We start from the raw sequence: 23,687 nt of genomic DNA, 5'->3' as shown, positions 1-23,687 counted from the left end.
TTCAGCGAAAATCTAATGAATTCGCTGATTCGGTTTGAGACAAAGAGAATATTTGAATCTTTTTAGAATGTTTAAAATCATTTGAACCAAGTGAAATTGTAGCACTGTATATTTAAATAATATGATCTGTATATATGTGATAATAATAATAAATTATAATATGATTTGTAATATGACTAAATAAATGATTTGTTTGTCTCTAAAGTATTTTAATTCTGTTCATCAAACTCTTGATAGTGCTATCTGTGATTCATATGTTTTTATTATTATTATTATTATTATTATTATTATTATTATTCAGACAATGCATGGTTTATATTGAGAATAAAAAAAACATTTCATGTTATAAACAAATTTTTAGAGCAATCATTTACTAGATTTGATTAGATTTTAATGTAAATTCTTTAAGATAAACAAACAAACACAAACAAACCAATAAACGTTTACTTTGTTTACTGTATATTTATTAATGAGGTATACAGTGTAGATTCTAAAAACTAGACATCAAATGTAATATTTAAAAATATTTGTATTTAAATTATGACATCATGTTTAATTCTTTTAACCCTTTACTACTCAAAGTCTGCAAAGTTAACTGTAACTCCGTTTCCTAACACTGAGACCTAACCCTAACCCTAACTTAAAAGGTCAGAATTTTAAGCATTTTCTCCCAGCTTCTTTTAATATTTCTATAATTTTATTTGGGTACATCTATATTGTGTTATATTGCATCCTAATTACCGTTCTGTAAGGAAATTAGTTTCTAAATTTACTTCCCAAAAACGATGCCGCCACTCCAGAATGTGTTCCCGCCTTGAACCCACACACACTGCGACCCTGAACTGGATAAGTGCTTATAGACAATGAATGAATGAATGAATGAATGAATGAATGAAAAGTATTTGCCTTTAATTAAGAATAACATCAATAGAAAATAAATCTAGAAATAATTGAGATATGACGGCAGAGATGGTTGAGTTTTCTGCAGCTGATGTTTTATTGTTATATTTGTTTGATTCCAGTGCTCTATCAACATTAACTCTGTCTGAGAACAGAAACGCTTCAGAGCTGCTTCCATTCCTCAAATTTAGTTATATTTATTTTATATACTCATATATATGAAATTCATCATTTTAGTTGCAGGATTCTTAGAAATACAATTTCTGCTGTGAAATCTGCTGAAGTTAAGGTAGCTCCATAAGCAATAAAATGCTTAATGTCAGAAATGAGTCAAATGCAGGGTCTATATTTCATTGAACTACTGTCAAATGCTGCGAAAGCACAGCTGACATTTTGCAACTTCCAAAGTCCAAAAATGATGGTTCATTATTCCTTGCTGCTAGAAATGACCCGACTTTAATGTGATGGTCTGAAACAGTCCTCTCCTCATCTCTCTCCAAAGTGATCATGCTAAATTTCATAAGCATTTACTGTAATAGGTTGTAGAGTAAATTGACAATTTGGCTTGACAGGGTACATCATGAACAATGTGGCAAACCTGAGTACTTTGGTGTGAGTGTTTGCTGTAAAACTATAAATCATCACGTCTGCCATCATGAAAGGATACAATAATAATAATAATAATAATAATAATAATAATAATAATCTCCATGTGTCTTGCACAGAAACACTTTTTTTTGAAGCATGAAATTTTGAAGTGTTTGTGCCGATGTTATTCTCTTATTTACTCGTTATTACCTCAGAGTCGGGTTTAATTTTTTTTTTAATTTCCAGGCTCAGGTTTAGGGCAGAGCCGTGGTTTAACTGAAAGAGCTGCGGGGACAAGCTCTAATCTCTGAATCTGCTCTGATAAGCAACTCTGAGCTGACAAGACCCAGAGTAGCTTCTGCAGAATGTGGTTAACCAGCTCTTACCTCTCAGTTTACACGCATGCACACACACACACACACACACACACACACACACACACACAGTTTCCATTCACCTTATAAGGTTAAATGCACAGAAAGCACCCCATTGGAAAAAAAAGTGCCACATATACTGTCAGTGCAGCACTGAAGGGTTAAAATAGTGGTGTGCAGTTTAAAAAGTGTCATGTGTGTCCATATTTGAAATCATATTGTTTGGGAGCCTTTCAAATTCTTTAAATATGTACTTATATGTTTATATTATATTGATAATAATAATAATAATAATAATAATAATAATAATAATACAATGAATAGACTACATTTTTTGGGCTTTTTTATGGATCCCTGTGACAGAAATGTGAGAAACAGTAACACACCAATGCTAATATAGTGAGAATTTAAATATTTGGAGTTCTCTTTTTATCAGCTCAGAAGCGGATCGCTCTGCGGGGGTCTGGCAGCCCGTGCCAGGGTCGTGTGGAGATTTTTCAGGAGAAGCAGTGGGGTCTAGTGTGTCGTCATGGATGGAACAATGTAAACAGTGATGTGGTGTGCAGTTCTTTGGGCTGTGGGAAACATTCCCAATCGGTATATGGAGAGCCCTATTATGATCATCCTCCACTACCAAAAAAATTCTGGCTGGACGAGGTGAAATGCAACGGATCGGAGAGCAACCTGTGGGACTGCCCACACTCTGGGTTGGGCCACACTGACTGCACTGGCAATTACGTAGCTGTCACCTGCGGAAATGGTGAGCTTTTCTATTTTCTGAGATTGTAGTTATCATGGTCTTATAGGTTCATTAATCAGTATCATTCAGTATCTTTTAGAATTTGGCATAACCTTGTTATTACATGAAAATATTTGTATATTTTGGTTGTTCCATGTTATTACACTGATAATAGAACCAATGCACATAATTACAAAAGTCAAATGAGGGAAGAAGTGTGTTTCCAAACTTGTGAAAGGCAGTCAACATCCTTAAAGTCGTTAAATTTGGCCTTTAGAGAAAACGATAACATGACAGGGCTGATGCGTTTCTCAGGTACATCACTTCCAAGAAATTCAAATAGTTCAATCAAAGGGCTCAAGGCAAGTGCACACCTTGGACAGAGCGCCAGTCTTTCACCGAAGTCTGAATTTATGGAAATGTAATCAATGAATTTTTTTTTTCTTCTCTCTTTAGAATCTATACAGCTGACTTTGAACAGTGATGGAAAAACAGATAGATGTGCTGGGGTTGTCCAGTTCAGAACAGTGAACGGCATTGCTAGCGCCTGCAGCTTGAATTTTAGTGAGTTTACCATGTCTCTACTCTTGTAAAAACGGTGTAAGCACTTGGCTCCCTCATGATTTTAACAGATTAAGGTAATAATGGTATCTCTGTCAGAGAGTGTGTTCTTTTTAGAGGTCTGTTCCAGAGAATTCTCTTTGCATAGTCATTATTAAAATATGAAGCGTCCAGACGCCAATATTAGCCTCTCAACCTGGTCCATTTAAATTAATTGGATTAACATTTGAATTTAAAAATCCGTTAGAATAGGACGACATTTTGATGAAATGATGTTTACTTCTCTGTGTAAAAGTTGATTATGGCACCTTTAAAGGTTTAAAGGTCCTCATGCTCATTTGGGTTTGTTCATTGCACTCATCCCGGCAACCTGCGTGAGCTTCACCTCTGGGGAGGAGGCGGAGGGGGCCAGACTACACTTTCTAGTGTTTTGAATGTGAACGGCAGTAGCCATTTTAAACACTTGCTGAGAGACTGTTCCTTTAATCAACTATGAGAAGTTCAAGTACATCAAGAGGCCGTTACATTTAACGTAGAATTACATTTAGTCAACTTTTATGAACAGGTCAATGGCCCTATGAGCCAATAGGAACCAGGCGTCAGAAGAAGGTTGCGTCTTTAAAAACAAACTCACAGAGAAAGTTATTCTAGTCCCTGATGTGCTGCCTCATGTCTGACAATTGTTTTCCATTTCCATTTCCTATCATCACCACTATAAACTGTTCCCTGTGCCATTTTCCAGCAGTACGTTTGGAAAACAGGTGTAATTCTGCAATTGAAAGGAAAAAAAAAGATTTTCAATAGATGCTATATTTTCTGCTGAATCAGAAACAAATACTGTACAGGTACATTTTTTTCAACCAAGGCACAAACAGTGTAAATCTAGGGAGGCATTTCAATTTGCAATGGAATTGGCTACAAATATGTTTCTCAGAGAAGTTCCACTGAAGCTATATCACTAGAGACGTAAAGGGTACCATCCCAGTGACAGCTGAGTGTGTGTTTACACAGGTTCACACTTTTAAGTGAATCTTTTACCCCATACAGCTTTTAAAGAAGCAGAGATGGTGTGCAAAGAGCTCAACTGTGGAAAACATCACAAGATCCTCAAGCCTGGAACCTTTGTTGGAGAGAAAAGTTCATACATTGTTCCCCTCAGCTGCACTGGCCGTGAAGAATTCTCCTGGCAGTGTGTGGACTGGGTCACAGGAAAGCACAACACTTGCACCGAAGAGGCCAGTATCATCTGCTCAGGTATGGTTACCATGGTAATTTTACCAAAGGACCATTAACCAAGTCTTTTTTACATTTAATACTAATGTTACTTGTTTACTACTAGTGTTAATTCTGCCAAATAACAACATATGGTTAATTTAATTATTATTATTATTTGGTCATTAAAAGATACTTATATTTTTATTCCACTTTGAATATATATGAATTTAAAGTTACTAATACTGGTATTATAAACATGATTCACATATTAATGTGGTATAATGTTTAATAGCTTTAGACATTTCTTTCCTGCTTGTGTTGTTCAGTGTAGCGTAAGAGTAACTGTATATGTCTGTGTTGACATGTAATGAGTCCTGTTAGCAATGTTAAAATCAGTGCTACTTTGACAACTGCACATTCAAAGTTACAAGCCATTCTGTATATCGTTGCTGACCAGTTAAAAACACGTCAGCATCTCGCAAACATGCATCTTTACTTTACAGGAGTAAAGTAATACCTTCTTAACTTTGGAAGGAAGTCAATGTAAAAAGATTGTATTCCAAGTCATTTTGCAGCATTTCTATTGGTCCATTTATCATTAGATTTTCACACGATGTGAAGGACAGCTGCTGTGTTCAAATGATGTTGTAAACTCAAAACTGACCAAAACAGAGAGACGTATTTTTAATTGGACAGCGGTGATATATTCACCCTGGACAGAGTTTTCCCGAAGGTCTGTTTCCAGAGTGGACAAGAGTCCAAAGTATAGAATAAAGCTACATTTTAACATATATCTACGCACATGGGGCTAGGCCTAAATTTACAGACCAGAAAAAGCTGGATTTTGAATTATCTTTAAATCAGTACATATGCTGAAATGACATGATTATTTGTGATATTTAAGTCAAATGCTAAAAAATATTAAAGCATTTTTTTATCCGTTTTACCAGTGATAGCCAATGTGTTTCTGAAGTGTTATTTTGGCTTTTAGTGTTGAGTTTGTGAGTCTATATTCGTTCAGAGAAAGAGGAACTTGGTTTTCTATGAGTGGAAATAACTGCTTGGACTTTGGTTATAATCACATTCTCCTTCAACAGAGCACAAACACCTGCGCCTTTCAGATGAAGGCGATGTTTGTCAGGGGACAATACAGGAGAAGAGAAGTGATGAAAAAGAGTGGCGTATGTCCAATTATACAGACATCCACGAGGTGGCTAATGACACATGCGCTAAAATGAGGTGTGGCGAGTCAGCCAGCGTTAAACCAATTAATGAAACACAAGTTCACCTCACATGCACAGGTAAGCGTACATGTGATCTTCTGGTCTATTTGTTGATTTTGTCACAGTGTTTATATCAGCTGACCTGAGGAAAATAATAATAATAATAATAAATAAATAACTTCTTGTTCCAACAGCTAAGGTATGTATGTTCTTGGTTCACCACTATGATCCAGTCCTGTACTCAACTATGACGTTTTTTATGCTGAAAGATTCAGATCATTTCATCATTTATTGCTTAAGAAAATATAGTTAACAACCAGTAGAAAAATTCTAATGTGAAGAGTCAGTGCAGAGAACCTGGAAGACTGAACATTAACAAAAGCCTGTTAGAGATGCTTACTGCCCACATGCTCTTATTGCCCCACTTCAAAATGCAAATGTCGTTTTGAAAAAGACATTCAAACATCTCCCAGATATAACAAATTAGATGTTTTTTAAATAGAGTTTGCGTGTAATAGAAAAGTATATCTATTTAAAACAAACTAAGTGTATGGATTTTTTTTAAATTTAATTTTCTAATTGCAATCTCAAATCTGAAAAAAGTAAATGTCAGTAAACTGATATCGTATGGCAGTGGTTTCCAAAGTAGGGGTGTGCCCCCTAGGGCGGGTGCTGAGGTATAACACAGGGCAGGGGAGGGGACAGCTACAGAAGTGAATAAATCCACTGTAAAATAGAGATTTGTGACATTGTTTTGTTTTCTTCAATAAGAAGTTGCAGTTTTGTATGAATTTCAAAGTTTAAAATAAATTTAAATAAGTTTGGAAGCTAGAGATATATGTGTACATGTGTGTCAGAGTGGGGATCAAAAACGTATTATTTACTCAACTGGGGCATTGCCGAAGACAAATGGGAACCACAGTTTTATGGTCATTTTGTTGTGTGAACGTCCCACATGTGTGTGTAGGTGACTGGATTGTGTAAACTGTCCACTGGAGTTAGTGTGTGAGTGAATGGGTGAGTGTGTAATTTGTAATCTACAGTTAGTGTGTGAGTGACTGGATGAGTGTGTACATTTTAAACTAGAGTTAGTGTGTGAGTGACTGGGTGAGTGTGTAAATTGTAAACTGGAGTTAGTGTGTGAGTGACTGGGTGAGTGTGTACATTTTAAACTAGAGTTAGTGTGTGAGTGACTGGGTGAGTGTGTACATTTTAAACTAGAGTTAGTGTGTGAGTGACTGGGTGAGTGTGTAAATTTTAAACTAGAGTTAGTGTGTGAGTGGCTGGGTGAGTGTGTAAATTGTCCACTGGAGATAGTGTGTAAGTGACTGGGTGAGTGTGTAAATTGTCCACTGGAGATAGTGTATAAGTGACTGGGTGAGTGTGTAAATTATCCACTGGAGTTAGTGTGTGAGTGACTGGGTGAGTGTGTACATTTTAAACTAGAGTTAGTGTGTGAGTGAGTGGGGTGAGTGTGTAAATTGTAAACTGGAGTTAGTGTGTGAGTGACTGGGTGAGTGTGTACATTTTAAACTAGAGTTAGTGTGTGAGTGACTGGGTGAGTGTGTACATTTTAAACTAGAGTTAGTGTGTGAGTGACTGGGTGAGTGTGTAAATTTTAAACTAGAGTTAGTGTGTGAGTGACTGGGTGAGTGTGTACATTTTAAACTAGAGTTAGTGTGTGAGTGACTGGGTGAGTGTGTACATTTTAAACTAGAGTTAGTGTGTGAGTGGCTGGGTGAGTGTGTAAATTGTCCACTGGAGATAGTGTGTAAGTGACTGGGTGAGTGTGTAAATTGTCCACTGGAGATAGTGTATAAGTGACTGGGTGAGTGTGTAAATTGTCCACTGGAGATAGTGTGTAAGTGACTGGGTGAGTGTGTAAATTGTCCACTGGAGATAGTGTGTAAGTGACTGGGTGAGTGTGTAAATTGTCCACTGGAGTTAGTGTGTGAGTGACTGGGTGAGTGTGTACATTTTAAACTAGAGTTAGTGTGTGAGTGAGTGGGGTGAGTGTGTAAATTGTAAACTGGAGTTAGTGTGTGAGTGACTGGGTGAGTGTGTACATTTTAAACTAGAGTTAGTGTGTGAGTGACTGGGTGAGTGTGTAAATTGTCCACTGGAGATAGTGTGTGAGTGACTGAGTGAGTGTGTACATTTTAAACTAGAGTTAGTGTGTGAGTGACTGGGTGAGTGTGTAAATTTTAAACTAGAGTTAGTGTGTGAGTGACTGGGTGAGTGTGTAAATTGTCCACTGAAGTTAGTGTGTGAGTGACTGAGTGAGTGTGTACATTTTAAACTAGAGTTAGTGTGTGAGTGACTGGGTGAGTGTGTACATTTTAAACTAGAGTTAGTGTGTGAGTGACTGGGTGAGTGTGTAAATTGTCCACTGGAGTTAGTGTGTGAGTGACTGGGTGAGTGTGTACATTTTAAACTAGAGTTAGTGTGTGAGTGAGTGGGGTGAGTGTGTAAATTGTAAACTGGAGTTAGTGTGTGAGTGACTGGGTGAGTGTGTACATTTTAAACTAGAGTTAGTGTGTGAGTGACTGGGTGAGTGTGTAAATTGTCCACTGGAGATAGTGTGTGAGTGACTGGGTGAGTGTGTAAATTGTCCACTGGAGTTAGTGTGTGAGTGACTGGGTGAGTGTGTAAATTTTAAACTAGAGTTAGTGTGTGAGTGGCTGGGTGAGTGTGTAAATTGTCTACTGAAGTTAGTGTGTGAGTGACTGAGTGAGTGTGTACATTTTAAACTAGAGTTAGTGTGTGAGTGACTGGGTGAGTGTGTACATTTTAAACTAGAGTTAGTGTGTGAGTGAGTGGGTGAGTGTGTAAATTGTCCACTTGAGTTAGTGTGTGAGTGACTGGGTGAGTGTGTAATTTGTAAACTAGAGTTAGTGTGTGAGTGACTGGGTGAGTGTGTACATTTTAAACTAGAGTTAGTGTGTGAGTGACTGGGTGAGTGTGTAAATTGTCCACTGGAGTTAGTGTGTGAGTGACTGGGTGAGTGTGTAAAATTTAAACTAGAGTTAGTGTGTGAGTGACTGGGTGAGTGTGTAAATTGTCCACTGAAGTTAGTGTGTGAGTGGCTGGGTGAGTGTGTAAATTGTCCACTGGAGTTAGTGTGTGAGTGACTGGGTGAGTGTGTACATTTTAAACTAGAGTTAGTGTGTGAGTGACTGGGTGAGTGTGTACATTTTAAACTAGAGTTAGTGTGTGAGTGACTGGGTGAGTGTGTAAATTGTCCACTTGAGATAGTGTGTGAGTGAGTGGGTGAGTGTGTAATTTGTAAACTACAGTTAGTGTGTGAGTGACTGGGTGAGTGTGTACATTTTAAACTAGAGTTAGTGTGTGAGTGACTGGGTGAGTGTGTAAATTGTAAACTGGAGTTAGTGTGTGAGTGACTGGGTGAGTGTGTACATTTTAAACTAGAGTTAGTGTGTGAGTGAAGTGGGTGAGTGTGTAAATTGTCCACTGGAGTTAGTGTGTGAGTGACTGGGTGAGTGTGTAAATTGTCCACTGAAGATAGTGTGTGAGTGGCTGGGTGAGTGTGTAATTTGTAAACTAGAGTTAGTGTGTGAGTGACTGGGTTAGTGTGTACATTTTAAACTAGAGTTAGTGTGTGAGTGACTGGGTGAGTGTGTAAATTGTCCACTGGAGTTAGTTTGTGAGTGACTGGGTGAGTGTGTAAATTGTTCACTGGAATTAGTGTGTGAGTGACTGGGTGAGTGTGTAAATTGTCCACTGGAGTTAGTGTGTGAGTGACTGGGTGAGTGTGTAAATTATCCACTGCAGTTAGTGTGTGAGTGACTGGGTGAGTGTGTAAATTGTCCACTGGAGTTAGTGTGTGAGTGAGTGGGTGAGTGTGTACATTGTCCACTGGAGTTAGTGTTTGAGTGACTGGGTGAGTGTGTAAATTGTCCACTGGAGTTAGTGTGTGAGTGACTGGGTGAGTGTGTACATTGTCCACTGGAGTTAGTGTGTGAGTGACTTGGTGAGTGTGTACATTGTCCACTGGAGTTAGTGTGTGAGTGACTGGGTGAGTGTGTAAATTGTCCACTGGAGTTAGTGTGTGAGTGACTGGGTGAGTGTGTACATTGTCCACTGGAGTTAGTGTGTGAGTGAGTGGGTGAGTGTGTAAATTGTCCACTTGAGTTAGTGTGTGAGTGACTGGGTGAGTGTGTAATTTGTAAACTAGAGTTAGTGTGTGAGTGACTGGGTGAGTGTGTACATTTTAAACTAGAGTTAGTGTGTGAGTGACTGGGTGAGTGTGTAAATTGTCCACTGGAGTTAGTGTGTGAGTGACTGGGTGAGTGTGTAAAATTTAAACTAGAGTTAGTGTGTGAGTGACTGGGTGAGTGTGTAAATTGTCCACTGAAGTTAGTGTGTGAGTGGCTGGGTGAGTGTATAAATTGTCCACTGGAGTTAGTGTGTGAGTGACTGGGTGAGTGTGTACATTTTAAACTAGAGTTAGTGTGTGAGTGACTGGGTGAGTGTGTACATTTTAAACTAGAGTTAGTGTGTGAGTGACTGGGTGAGTGTGTAAATTATCCACTGCAGTTAGTGTGTGAGTGACTGGGTGAGTGTGTAAATTGTCCACTGGAGTTAGTGTGTGAGTGAGTGGGTGAGTGTGTACATTGTCCACTGGAGTTAGTGTTTGAGTGACTGGGTGAGTGTGTTAATTGTCCACTGGAGTTAGTGTGTGAGTGACTGGGTGAGTGTGTACATTGTCCACTGGAGTTAGTGTGTGAGTGACTTGGTGAGTGTGTACATTGTCCACTGGAGTTAGTGTGTGAGTGACTGGGTGAGTGTGTAAATTGTCCACTGGAGTTAGTGTGTGAGTGACTGGGTGAGTGTGTACATTGTCCACTGGAGTTAGTGTGTGAGTGAGTGGGTGAGTGTGTAAATTGTCCACTTGAGTTAGTGTGTGAGTGACTGGGTGAGTGTGTAATTTGTAAACTAGAGTTAGTGTGTGAGTGACTGGGTGAGTGTGTACATTTTAAACTAGAGTTAGTGTGTGAGTGACTGGGTGAGTGTGTAAATTGTCCACTGGAGTTAGTGTGTGAGTGACTGGGTGAGTGTGTAAAATTTAAACTAGAGTTAGTGTGTGAGTGACTGGGTGAGTGTGTAAATTGTCCACTGAAGTTAGTGTGTGAGTGGCTGGGTGAGTGTATAAATTGTCCACTGGAGTTAGTGTGTGAGTGACTGGGTGAGTGTGTACATTTTAAACTAGAGTTAGTGTGTGAGTGACTGGGTGAGTGTGTACATTTTAAACTAGAGTTAGTGTGTGAGTGACTGGGTGAGTGTGTACATTTTAAACTAGAGTTAGTGTGTGAGTGACTGGGTGAGTGTGTAAATTGTCCACTTGAGATAGTGTGTGAGTGAGTGGGTGAGTGTGTAATTTGTAAACTACAGTTAGTGTGTGAGTGACTGGGTGAGTGTGTACATTTTAAACTAGAGTTAGTGTGTGAGTGACTGGGTGAGTGTGTAAATTGTCCACTGGAGTTAGTGTGTGAGTGACTGGGTGAGTGTGTAAATTGTCCACTGGAGTTAGTGTTTGAGTGACTGGGTGAGTGTGTAAATTGTCCACTGGAGTTAGTGTGTGAGTGACTGGGTGAGTGTGTAAATTGTCCACTGGAGTTAGTGTGTGAGTGACTGGGTGAGTGTATAAATTGTCCACTGGAGTTAGTGAGTGAGTGACTGAGTGAGTGTGTAAATTGTCCACTGCAGATAGTGTGGGAGTGACTGGGTTAGTGTGTCATTTGTAAACTACAGTTAGTGTGTGAGTGACTGGGTGAGTGTGTACATTTTAAACTAGAGTTAGTGTGTGAGTGACTGGGTGAGTGTGTAAATTGTCCACTGCAGATAGTGTGGGAGTGACTGGGTTAGTGTGTCATTTGTAAACTACAGTTAGTGTGTGAGTGACTGGGTGAGTGTGTAAATTTTAAACTAGAGTTAGTGTGTGAGTGACTGGGTGAGTGTGTACATTTTAAACTAGAGTTAGTGTGTGAGTGACTGGGTGAGTGTGTACATTTTAAACTAGATTTAGTGTGTGAGTGACTGGGTGAGTGTGTAAATTGTCAACTGGAGTTAGTGTGTGAGTGACTGGGTGAGTGTGTACATTTTAAACTAGAGTTAGTGTGTGAGTGACTGGGTGAGTGTGTAAATTGTCCACTGGAGTTAGTTTGTGAGTGACTGGGTGAGTGTGTAAATTGTCCACTGGAATTAGTGTGTGAGTGACTGGGTGAGTGTGTAAATTGTCCACTGGAGTTAGTGTGTGAGTGACTGGGTGAGTGTGTAAATTATCCACTGGAGTTAGTGTGTGAGTGACTGGGTGAGTGTGTAAATTGTCCACTGGAGTTAGTGTGTGAGTGAGTGGGTGAGTGTGTACATTGTCCACTGGAGTTAGTGTTTGAGTGACTGGGTGAGTGTGTAAATTGTCCACTGGAGTTAGTGTGTGAGTGACTGGGTGAGTGTGTACATTGTCCACTGGAGTTAGTGTGTGAGTGACTTGGTGAGTGTGTACATTGTCCACTGGAGTTAGTGTGTGAGTGACTGGGTGAGTGTGTAAATTGTCCACTGGAGTTAGTGTGTGAGTGACTGGGTGAGTGTGTACATTGTCCACTGGAGTTAGTGTGTGAGTGACTGGGTGAGTGTGTAAATTGTCCACTGGAGTTAGTGTGTGAGTGACTGGGTGAGTGTGTACATTGTCCACTGGAGTTAGTGTGTGAGTGACTGGGTGAGTGTGTAAATTGTCCACTGGAGTTAGTGTTTGAGTGACTGGGTGAGTGTGTAAATTGTCCACTGGAGTTAGTGTGTGAGTGACTGGGTGAGTGTGTAAATTGTCCACTGGAGTTAGTGTGTGAGTGACTTGGTGAGTGTGTAAATTGTCCACTGGAGTTAGTGTGTGAGTGACTGGGTGAGTGTGTACATTGTCCACTGGAGTTAGTGTGTGAGTGACTGGGTGAGTGTGTAAATTGTCCACTGGAGTTAGTGTGTGAGTGACTGGGTGAGTGTGTACATTGTCCACTGGAGTTAGTGTGTGAGTGACTGGGTGAGTGTGTACATTTTAAACTAGAGTTAGTGTGTGAGTGACTGGGTGAGTGTGTAAATTGTCCACTGGAGTTAGTGTGTGAGTGACTGGGTGTGTGTGTAAATTTTAAACTAGAGTTAATGTGTGAGTGACTGGATGAGTGTATAAATTGTCCACTGGAGATAGTGTGTGAGAGTGTAAATTGTCCACTGGAGTTAGTGTGTGAGTTACTGGGTGAGTGTGTACATTGTCCACTGGAGTTAGTGTGTGAGTGACTTGGTGAGTGTGTACATTGTCCACTGGAGTTAGTGTGTGAGTGACTGGGTGAGTGTGTAAATTGTCCACTGGAGTTAGTGTGTGAGTGACTGGGTGAGTGTGTAAATTGTCCACTGGAGTTAGTGTGTGAGTGACTGGGTGAGTGTGTACATTGTCCACTGGAGTTAGTGTGTGAGTGAGTGGGTGAGTGTGTAAATTGTCCACTTGAGTTAGTGTGTGAGTGACTGGGTGAGTGTGTAATTTGTAAACTAGAGTTAGTGTGTGAGTGACTGGGTGAGTGTGTACATTTTAAACTAGAGTTAGTGTGTGAGTGACTGGGTGAGTGTGTAAATTGTCCACTGGAGTTAGTGTGTGAGTGACTGGGTGAGTGTGTAAAATTTAAACTAGAGTTAGTGTGTGAGTGACTGGGTGAGTGTGTAAATTGTCCACTGAAGTTAGTGTGTGAGTGGCTGGGTGAGTGTATAAATTGTCCACTGGAGTTAGTGTGTGAGTGACTGGGTGAGTGTGTACATTTTAAACTAGAGTTAGTGTGTGAGTGACTGGGTGAGTGTGTACATTTTAAACTAGAGTTAGTGTGTGAGTGACTGGGTGAGTGTGTAAATTATCCACTGCAGTTAGTGTGTGAGTGACTGGGTGAGTGTGTAAATTGTCCACTGGAGTTAGTGTGTGAGTGAGTGGGTGAGTGTGTACATTGTCCACTGGAGTTAGTGTTTGAGTGACTGGGTGAGTGTGTTAATTGTCCACTGGAGTTAGTGTGTGAGTGACTGGGTGAGTGTGTACATTGTCCACTGGAGTTAGTGTGTGAGTGACTTGGTGAGTGTGTACATTGTCCACTGGAGTTAGTGTGTGAGTGACTGGGTGAGTGTGTAAATTGTCCACTGGAGTTAGTGTGTGAGTGACTGGGTGAGTGTGTACATTGTCCACTGGAGTTAGTGTGTGAGTGAGTGGGTGAGTGTGTAAATTGTCCACTTGAGTTAGTGTGTGAGTGACTGGGTGAGTGTGTAATTTGTAAACTAGAGTTAGTGTGTGAGTGACTGGGTGAGTGTGTACATTTTAAACTAGAGTTAGTGTGTGAGTGACTGGGTGAGTGTGTAAATTGTCCACTGGAGTTAGTGTGTGAGTGACTGGGTGAGTGTGTAAAATTTAAACTAGAGTTAGTGTGTGAGTGACTGGGTGAGTGTGTAAATTGTCCACTGAAGTTAGTGTGTGAGTGGCTGGGTGAGTGTATAAATTGTCCACTGGAGTTAGTGTGTGAGTGACTGGGTGAGTGTGTACATTTTAAACTAGAGTTAGTGTGTGAGTGACTGGGTGAGTGTGTACATTTTAAACTAGAGTTAGTGTGTGAGTGACTGGGTGAGTGTGTAAATTGTCCACTTGAGATAGTGTGTGAGTGAGTGGGTGAGTGTGTAATTTGTAAACTACAGTTAGTGTGTGAGTGACTGGGTGAGTGTGTACATTTTAAACTAGAGTTAGTGTGTGAGTGACTGGGTGAGTGTGTAAATTGTCCACTGGAGTTAGTGTGTGAGTGACTGGGTGAGTGTGTAAATTGTCCACTGGAGTTAGTGTTTGAGTGACTGGGTGAGTGTGTAAATTGTCCACTGGAGTTAGTGTGTGAGTGACTGGGTGAGTGTGTAAATTGTCCACTGGAGTTAGTGTGTGAGTGACTGGGTGAGTGTATAAATTGTCCACTGGAGTTAGTGAGTGAGTGACTGGGTGAGTGTGTACATTTTAAACTAGAGTTAGTGTGTGAGTGACTGGGTGAGTGTGTAAATTGTCCACTGCAGATAGTGTGGGAGTGACTGGGTTAGTGTGTCATTTGTAAACTACAGTTAGTGTATGAGTGACTGGGTGAGTGTGTAAATTTTAAACTAGAGTTAGTGTGTGAGTGACTGGGTGAGTGTGTACATTTTAAACTAGAGTTAGTGTGTGAGTGACTGGGTGAGTGTGTACATTTTAAACTAGATTTAGTGTGTGAGTGACTGGGTGAGTGTGTAAATTGTCCACTGGAGTTAGTTTGTGAGTGACTGGGTGAGTGTGTAAATTGTCCACTGGAATTAGTGTGTGAGTGACTGGGTGAGTGTGTAAATTGTCCACTGGAGTTAGTGTGTGAGTGACTGGGTGAGTGTGTAAATTATCCACTGGAGTTAGTGTGTGAGTGACTGGGTGAGTGTGTAAATTGTCCACTGGAGTTAGTGTGTGAGTGAGTGGGTGAGTGTGTACATTGTCCACTGGAGTTAGTGTTTGAGTGAATGGGTGAGTGTGTAAATTGTCCACTGGAGTTAGTGTGTGAGTGACTGGGTGAGTGTGTACATTGTCCACTGGAGTTAGTGTGTGAGTGACTGGGTGAGTGTGTAAATTATCCAATGGAGTTAGTGTGTGAGTGACTGGGTGAGTGTGTAAATTGTCCACTGGAGTTAGTGTGTGAGTGAGTGGGTGAGTGTGTACATTGTCCACTGGAGTTAGTGTGTGAGTGACTGGGTGAGTGTGTACATTTTAAACTAGAGTTAGTGTGTGAGTGACTGGGTGAGTGTGTAAATTGTCCACTGGAGTTAGTGTGTGAGTGACTGGGTGTGTGTGTAAATTTTAAACTAGAGTTAATGTGTGAGTGACTGGATGAGTGTATAAATTGTCCACTGGAGATAGTGTGTGAGAGTGTAAATTGTCCACTGGAGTTAGTGTGTGAGTTACTGGGTGAGTGTGTACATTGTCCACTGGAGTTAGTGTGTGAGTGACTGGGCGAGTGTGTACATTTTAAACTAGAGTTAGTGTTTGAGTGACTGGGTGAGTGTGTAAATTGTCCACTGGAGTTAGTGTGTGAGTGACTGGGTGAGTGTGTACATTGTCCACTGGAGTTAGTGTGTGAGTGACTTGGTGAGTGTGTACATTGTCCACTGGAGTTAGTGTGTGAGTGACTGGGTGAGTGTGTAAATTGTCCACTGGAGTTAGTGTGTGAGTGACTGGGTGAGTGTGTAAATTGTCCACTGGAGTTAGTGTGTGAGTGACTGGGTGAGTGTGTACATTGTCCACTGGAGTTAGTGTGTGAGTGACTGGGTGAGTGTGTAAATTGTCCACTGGAGTTAGTGTTTGAGTGACTGGGTGAGTGTGTAAATTGTCCACTGGAGTTAGTGTGTGAGTGACTGGGTGAGTGTGTAAATTGTCCACTGGAGTTAGTGTGTGAGTGACTTGGTGAGTGTGTAAATTGTCCACTGGAGTTAGTGTGTGAGTGACTGGGTGAGTGTGTACATTGTCCACTGGAGTTAGTGTGTGAGTGACTGGGTGAGTGTGTAAATTGTCCACTGGAGTTAGTGTGTGAGTGACTGGGTGAGTGTGTACATTGTCCACTGGAGTTAGTGTGTGAGTGACTGGGTGAGTGTGTAAATTGTCCACTGGAGTTAGTGTGTGAGTGACTGGGTGAGTGTGTACATTGTCCACTGGAGTTAGTGTGTGAGTGACTGGGTGAGTGTGTACATTGTCCACTGGAGTTAGTGTGTGAGTGACTGGGTGAGTGTGTACATTTTAAACTAGAGTTAGTGTTTGAGTGACTGGGTGAGTGTGTAAATTGTCCACTGGAGTTAGTGTGTGAGTGACTGGGTGTGTGTGTAAATTTTAAACTAGAGTTAATGTGTGAGTGACTGGATGAGTGTATAAATTGTCCACTGGAGATAGTGTGTGAGAGTGTAAATTGTCCACTGGAGTTAGTGTGTGAGTTACTGGGTGAGTGTGTACATTGTCCACTGGAGTTAGTGTGTGAGTGACTGGGCGAGTGTGTACATTTTAAACTAGAGTTAGTGTTTGAGTGACTGGGTGAGTGTGTAAATTGTCCACTGGAGTTAGTGTGTGAGTGACTGGGTGAGTGTGTACATTGTCCACTGGAGTTAGTGTGTGAGTGACTTGGTGAGTGTGTACATTGTCCACTGGAGTTAGTGTGTGAGTGACTGGGTGAGTGTGTAAATTGTCCACTGGAGTTAGTGTGTGAGTGACTGGGTGAGTGTGTACATTGTCCACTGGAGTTAGTGTGTGAGTGACTGGGTGAGTGTGTAAATTGTCCACTGGAGTTAGTGTGTGAGTGACTGGGTGATTGTGTACATTGTCCACTGGAGTTAGTGTGTGAGTGACTGGGTGAGTGTGTAAATTGTCCACTGGAGTTAGTGTTTGAGTAACTGGGTGAGTGTGTAAATTGTCCACTGGAGTTAGTGTGTGAGTGACTGGGTGAGTGTGTAAATTGTCCACTGGAGTTAGTGTGTGAGTGACTTGGTGAGTGTGTAAATTGTCCACTGGAGTTAGTGTGTGAGTGACTGGGTGAGTGTGTACATTGTCCACTGGAGTTAGTGTGTGAGTGACTGGGTGAGTGTGTAAATTGTCCACTGGAGTTAGTGTGTGAGTGACTGGGTGAGTGTGTACATTGTCCACTGGAGTTAGTGTGTGAGTGACTGGGTGAGTGTGTAAATTGTCCACTGGAGTTAGTGTGTGAGTGACTGGGTGAGTGTGTACATTGTCCACTGGAGTTAGTGTGTGAGTGACTGGGTGAGTGTGTACATTTTAAACTAGAGTTAGTGTGTGAGTGACTGGGTGAGTGTGTAAATTGTCCACTGGAGTTAGTGTGTGAGTGACTGGGTGTGTGTGTAAATTTTAAACTAGAGTTAATGTGTGAGTGACTGGATGAGTGTATAAATTGTCCACTGGAGATAGTGTGTGAGAGTGTAAATTGTCCACTGGAGTTAGTGTGTGAGTTACTGGGTGAGTGTGTACATTGTCCACTGGAGTTAGTGTGTGAGTGACTGGGCGAGTGTGTACATTTTAAACTAGAGTTAGTGTGTGAGTGACTGGGTGAGTGTGTAAATTTTCCACTGGAGTTAGTGTGTGAGTGACTGTGTGTGTGTGTAAATTTTAAACTAGAGTTAGTGTGTGAGTGACTGGATGAGTGTATAAATTGTCCACTGAAGTTAGTGTGTGAGAGTTTAAATTGTCCACTGGAGTTAGTGTGTGAGTGACTGGGTGAGTGTGTACATTGTCCACTGGAGTTAGTTTGTGAGTGACTGGGTGAGTGTGTAAATTGTCCACTGGAGTTAGTGTGTGAGTGACTGGGTGAGTGTGTAAATTTTAAACTAGAGTTAGTGTGTGAGTGACTGGGTGAGTGTGTACATTTTAAACTAGGGTTAGTGTGTGAGTGACTGGGTGAGTGTGTACATTTTAAACTAGAGTTAGTGTGTGAGTGACTGGGTGAGTGTGTAAATTGTAAACTAGAGTTAGTGTGTGAGTGACTGGGTGAGTGTGTACATTGTCCACTGGAGTTAGTGTGTGAGTGACTGGGTGAGTGTGTATTTTGTAAACTACAGTTAGTGTGTGAGTGACTGGGTGAGTGTGTACATTTTAAACTAGAGTTAGTGTGTGAGTGAGTGGGGTGAGTGTGTAAATTGTAAACTAGAGTTAGTGTGTGAGTGACTGGGTGAGTGTGTACATTGTCCACTGGAGTTAGTGTGTGAGTGACTGGGTGAGTGTGTAAATTGTCCACTGGAGTTAGTGTGTGAGTGACTGGGTGAGTGTGTAAATTATCCACTGGAGTTAGTGTGTGAGTGACTGGGTGAGTGTGTAAATTGTCCACTGGAGTTAGTGTGTGAGTGAGTGGGTGAGTGTGTACATTGTCCACTGGAGTTAGTGTTTGAGTGACTGGGTGAGTGTGTAAATTGTCCACTGGAGTTAGTGTGTGAGTGACTGGGTGAGTGTGTACATTGTCCACTGGAGTTAGTGTGTGAGTGACTTGGTGAGTGTGTACATTGTCCACTGGAGTTAGTGTGTGAGTGACTGGGTGAGTGTGTAAATTGTCCACTGGAGTTAGTGTGTGAGTGACTGGGTGAGTGTGTACATTGTCCACTGGAGTTAGTGTGTGAGTGACTGGGTGAGTGTGTAAATTGTCCACTGGAGTTAGTGTGTGAGTGACTGGGTGAGTGTGTACATTGTCCACTGGAGTTAGTGTGTGAGTGACTGGGTGAGTGTGTAAATTGTCCACTGGAGTTAGTGTTTGAGTGACTGGGTGAGTGTGTAAATTGTCCACTGGAGTTAGTGTGTGAGTGACTGGGTGAGTGTGTAAATTGTCCACTGGAGTTAGTGTGTGAGTGACTTGGTGAGTGTGTAAATTGTCCACTGGAGTTAGTGTGTGAGTGACTGGGTGAGTGTGTACATTGTCCACTGGAGTTAGTGTGTGAGTGACTGGGTGAGTGTGTAAATTGTCCACTGGAGTTAGTGTGTGAGTGACTGGGTGAGTGTGTACATTGTCCACTGGAGTTAGTGTGTGAGTGACTGGGTGAGTGTGTACATTTTAAACTAGAGTTAGTGTGTGAGTGACTGGGTGAGTGTGTAAATTGTCCACTGGAGTTAGTGTGTGAGTGACTGGGTGTGTGTGTAAATTTTAAACTAGAGTTAATGTGTGAGTGACTGGATGAGTGTATAAATTGTCCACTGGAGATAGTGTGTGAGAGTGTAAATTGTCCACTGGAGTTAGTGTGTGAGTTACTGGGTGAGTGTGTACATTGTCCACTGGAGTTAGTGTGTGAGTGACTGGGCGAGTGTGTACATTTTAAACTAGAGTTAGTGTTTGAGTGACTGGGTGAGTGTGTAAATTGTCCACTGGAGTTAGTGTGTGAGTGACTGGGTGAGTGTGTACATTGTCCACTGGAGTTAGTGTGTGAGTGACTTGGTGAGTGTGTACATTGTCCACTGGAGTTAGTGTGTGAGTGACTGGGTGAGTGTGTAAATTGTCCACTGGAGTTAGTGTGTGAGTGACTGGGTGAGTGTGTACATTGTCCACTGGAGTTAGTGTGTGAGTGACTGGGTGAGTGTGTAAATTGTCCACTGGAGTTAGTGTGTGAGTGACTGGGTGAGTGTGTACATTGTCCACTGGAGTTAGTGTGTGAGTGACTGGGTGAGTGTGTAAATTGTCCACTGGAGTTAGTGTTTGAGTGACTGGGTGAGTGTGTAAATTGTCCACTGGAGTTAGTGTGTGAGTGACTGGGTGAGTGTGTAAATTGTCCACTGGAGTTAGTGTGTGAGTGACTTGGTGAGTGTGTAAATTGTCCACTGGAGTTAGTGTGTGAGTGACTGGGTGAGTGTGTACATTGTCCACTGGAGTTAGTGTGTGAGTGACTGGGTGAGTGTGTAAATTGTCCACTGGAGTTAGTGTGTGAGTGACTGGGTGAGTGTGTACATTGTCCACTGGAGTTAGTGTGTGAGTGACTGGGTGAGTGTGTAAATTGTCCACTGGAGTTAGTGTGTGAGTGACTGGGTGAGTGTGTACATTGTCCACTGGAGTTAGTGTGTGAGTGACTGGGTGAGTGTGTACATTTTAAACTAGAGTTAGTGTGTGAGTGACTGGGTGAGTGTGTAAATTGTCCACTGGAGTTAGTGTGTGAGTGACTGGGTGTGTGTGTAAATTTTAAACTAGAGTTAATGTGTGAGTGACTGGATGAGTGTATAAATTGTCCACTGGATATAGTGTGTGAGAGTGTAAATTGTCCACTGGAGTTAGTGTGTGAGTTACTGGGTGAGTGTGTACATTGTCCACTGGAGTTAGTGTGTGAGTGACTGGGCGAGTGTGTACATTTTAAACTAGAGTTAGTGTGTGAGTGACTGGGTGAGTGTGTAAATTGTCCACTGGAGTTAGTGTGTGAGTGACTGTGTGTGTGTGTAAATTTTAAACTAGAGTTAGTGTGTGAGTGACTGGATGAGTGTATAAATTGTCCACTGAAGTTAGTGTGTGAGAGTGTAAATTGTCCACTGGAGTTAGTGTGTGAGTGACTGGGTGAGTGTGTACATTGTCCACTGGAGTTAGTTTGTGAGTGACTGGGTGAGTGTGTAAATTGTCCACTGGAGTTAGTGTGTGAGTGACTGGGTGAGTGTGTAAATTTTAAACTAGAGTTAGTGTGTGAGTGACTGGGTGAGTGTGTACATTTTAAACTAGGGTTAGTGTGTGAGTGACTGGGTGAGTGTGTACATTTTAAACTAGAGTTAGTGTGTGAGTGACTGGGTGAGTGTGTAAATTGTCCACTTGAGATAGTGTGTGAGTGACTGGGTGAGTGTGTATTTTGTAAACTACAGTTAGTGTGTGAGTGACTGGGTGAGTGTGTACATTTTAAACTAGAGTTAGTGTGTGAGTGAGTGGGGTGAGTGTGTAAATTGTAAACTAGAGTTAGTGTGTGAGTGACTGGGTGAGTGTGTACATTGTCCACTGGAGTTAGTGTGTGAGTGACTGGGTGAGTGTGTAAATTGTCCACTGGAGTTAGTGTGTGAGTGGCTGGGTGAGTGTGTAAATTTGAAACTAGTGTTAGTGTGTGAGTGACTGGGTGAGTGTGTAAATTGTCCACTGGAGTTAGTTTGTGAGTGACTGGGTGAGTGTGTAAATTGTCCACTGGAGTTAGTGTGTGAGTGACTGGGTGAGTGTGTACATTTTAAACTAGAGTTAGTGTGTGAGTGACTGGGTGAGTGTGTACATTTTAAATTAGAGTTAGTGTGTGAGTGAGTGGGGTGAGTGTGTAAATTGTAAACTGGAGTTAGTGTGTGAGTGACTGGGTGAGTGTGTAAATTGTCCACTGGAGTTAGTGTGTGAATGACTGGGTGAGTGTGTACATTGTCCACTGGAGTTAGTGTGTGAGTGACTGGGTGAGTGTGTACATTGTCCACTGGAGTTAGTGTGTGAATGACTGGGTGAGTGTGTACATTGTCCACTGGAGTTAGTGTGTGAGTGACTGGGTGAGTGTGTACATTTTAATCTAGAGTTAGTGTGTGAGTGACTGGGTGAGTGTATAAATTGTCCACTGAAGTTAGTGTGTGAGAGTGTAAATTGTCCACTGGAGTTAGTGTGTGAGTGACTGGGTGAGTGTGTAAATTGTCCACTGGAGTTAGTGTGTGAGTGACTGGGTGAGTGTGTACATTGTCCACTGGAGTTAGTGTGTGAGTGACTGGGTGAGTGTTTAAATTGTCCACTGGAGTTAGTGTGTGAGTGACTGGGTGAGTGTGTACATTGTCCACTGGAGTTAGTGTGTGAGTGGCTGGGTGAGTGTGTAAATTTGAAACTAGAGTTAGTGTGTGAGTGACTGGGTGAGTGTGTAAATTGTCCACTGGAGTTAGTTTGTGAGTGACTGGGTGAGTGTGTAAATTGTCCACTGGAGTTAGTGTGTGAGTGACTGGGTGAGTGTGTAAATTGTCCACTGGAGTTAGTGTGTGAGAGTGTAAATTGTCCACTGGAGTTAGTGTGTGAGTGACTGGGTGAGTGTGTACATTGTCCACTGGAGTTAGTTTGTGAGTGACTGGGTGAGTGTGTAAATTGTCCACTGGAGTTAGTGTGTGAGTGACTGGGTGAGTGTGTAAATTTTAAACTAGAGTTAGTGTGTGAGTGACTGGGTGAGTGTGTACATTTTAAACTAGGGTTAGTGTGTGAGTGACTGGGTGAGTGTGTACATTTTAAACTAGAGTTAGTGTGTGAGTGACTGGGTGAGTGTGTAAATTGTCCACTTGAGATAGTGTGTGAGTGACTGGGTGAGTGTGTATTTTGTAAACTACAGTTAGTGTGTGAGTGACTGGGTGAGTGTGTACATTTTAAACTAGAGTTAGTGTGTGAGTGAGTGGGGTGAGTGTGTAAATTGTAAACTAGAGTTAGTGTGTGAGTGACTGGGTGAGTGTGTACATTGTCCACTGGAGTTAGTGTGTGAGTGACTGGGTGAGTGTGTAAATTGTCCACTGGAGTTAGTGTGTGAGTGGCTGGGTGAGTGTGTAAATTTGAAACTAGTGTTAGTGTGTGAGTGACTGGGTGAGTGTGTAAATTGTCCACTGGAGTTAGTTTGTGAGTGACTGGGTGAGTGTGTAAATTGTCCACTGGAGTTAGTGTGTGAGTGACTGGGTGAGTGTGTACATTTTAAACTAGAGTTAGTGTGTGAGTGACTGGGTGAGTGTGTACATTTTAAACTAGAGTTAGTGTGTGAGTGAGTGGGGTGAGTGTGTAAATTGTAAACTGGAGTTAGTGTGTGAGTGACTGGGTGAGTGTGTAAATTGTCCACTGGAGTTAGTGTGTGAATGACTGGGTGAGTGTGTACATTGTCCACTGGAGTTAGTGTGTGAGTGACTGGGTGAGTGTGTACATTGTCCACTGGAGTTAGTGTGTGAATGACTGGGTGAGTGTGTACATTGTCCACTGGAGTTAGTGTGTGAGTGACTGGGTGAGTGTGTACATTTTAATCTAGAGTTAGTGTGTGAGTGACTGGGTGAGTGTATAAATTGTCCACTGAAGTTAGTGTGTGAGAGTGTAAATTGTCCACTGGAGTTAGTGTGTGAGTGACTGGGTGAGTGTGTAAATTGTCCACTGGAGTTAGTGTGTGAGTGACTGGGTGAGTGTGTACATTGTCCACTGGAGTTAGTGTGTGAGTGACTGGGTGAGTGTTTAAATTGTCCACTGGAGTTAGTGTGTGAGTGACTGGGTGAGTGTGTACATTGTCCACTGGAGTTAGTGTGTGAGTGGCTGGGTGAGTGTGTAAATTTGAAACTAGAGTTAGTGTGTGAGTGACTGGGTGAGTGTGTAAATTGTCCACTGGAGTTAGTTTGTGAGTGACTGGGTGAGTGTGTAAATTGTCCACTGGAGTTAGTGTGTGAGTGACTGGGTGAGTGTGTAAATTGTCCACTGGAGTTAGTGTGTGAGTGACTGGGTGTGTGTGTAAATTTTAAACTAGAGTTAGTGTGTGAGTGACTGGATGAGTGTATAAATTGTCCACTGAAGTTAGTGTGTGAGAGTGTAAATT

General features: G+C 41.7%; 1 protein-coding gene across 1 annotated transcript in view; it reads left to right on the top strand.

The window, feature by feature from the left end:
- The first annotated feature begins 1,480 nt into the window (after positions 1-1,480).
- LOC136665621 (scavenger receptor cysteine-rich type 1 protein M160) overlaps positions 1,481-23,687 on the top strand; it is a 37,263-nt gene continuing 15,056 nt past the window's right edge. The window contains exons 1-4 of the mRNA XM_066643268.1: positions 1,481-1,502; positions 2,299-2,622; positions 4,210-4,416; positions 5,475-5,678. Of these exons, the coding sequence (XP_066499365.1) occupies positions 1,481-1,502; positions 2,299-2,622; positions 4,210-4,416; positions 5,475-5,678 (757 nt within the window). The remainder of the gene's footprint in view (positions 1,503-2,298; positions 2,623-4,209; positions 4,417-5,474; positions 5,679-23,687) is intronic.

This window comes from Hoplias malabaricus, chromosome 14 (assembly GCF_029633855.1).
Source record: "Hoplias malabaricus isolate fHopMal1 chromosome 14, fHopMal1.hap1, whole genome shotgun sequence".
In the NCBI taxonomy this organism is placed as follows: Eukaryota; Metazoa; Chordata; class Actinopteri; order Characiformes; family Erythrinidae; genus Hoplias; species Hoplias malabaricus.
This window is presented reverse-complemented; position numbering and strand designations above follow the sequence as displayed.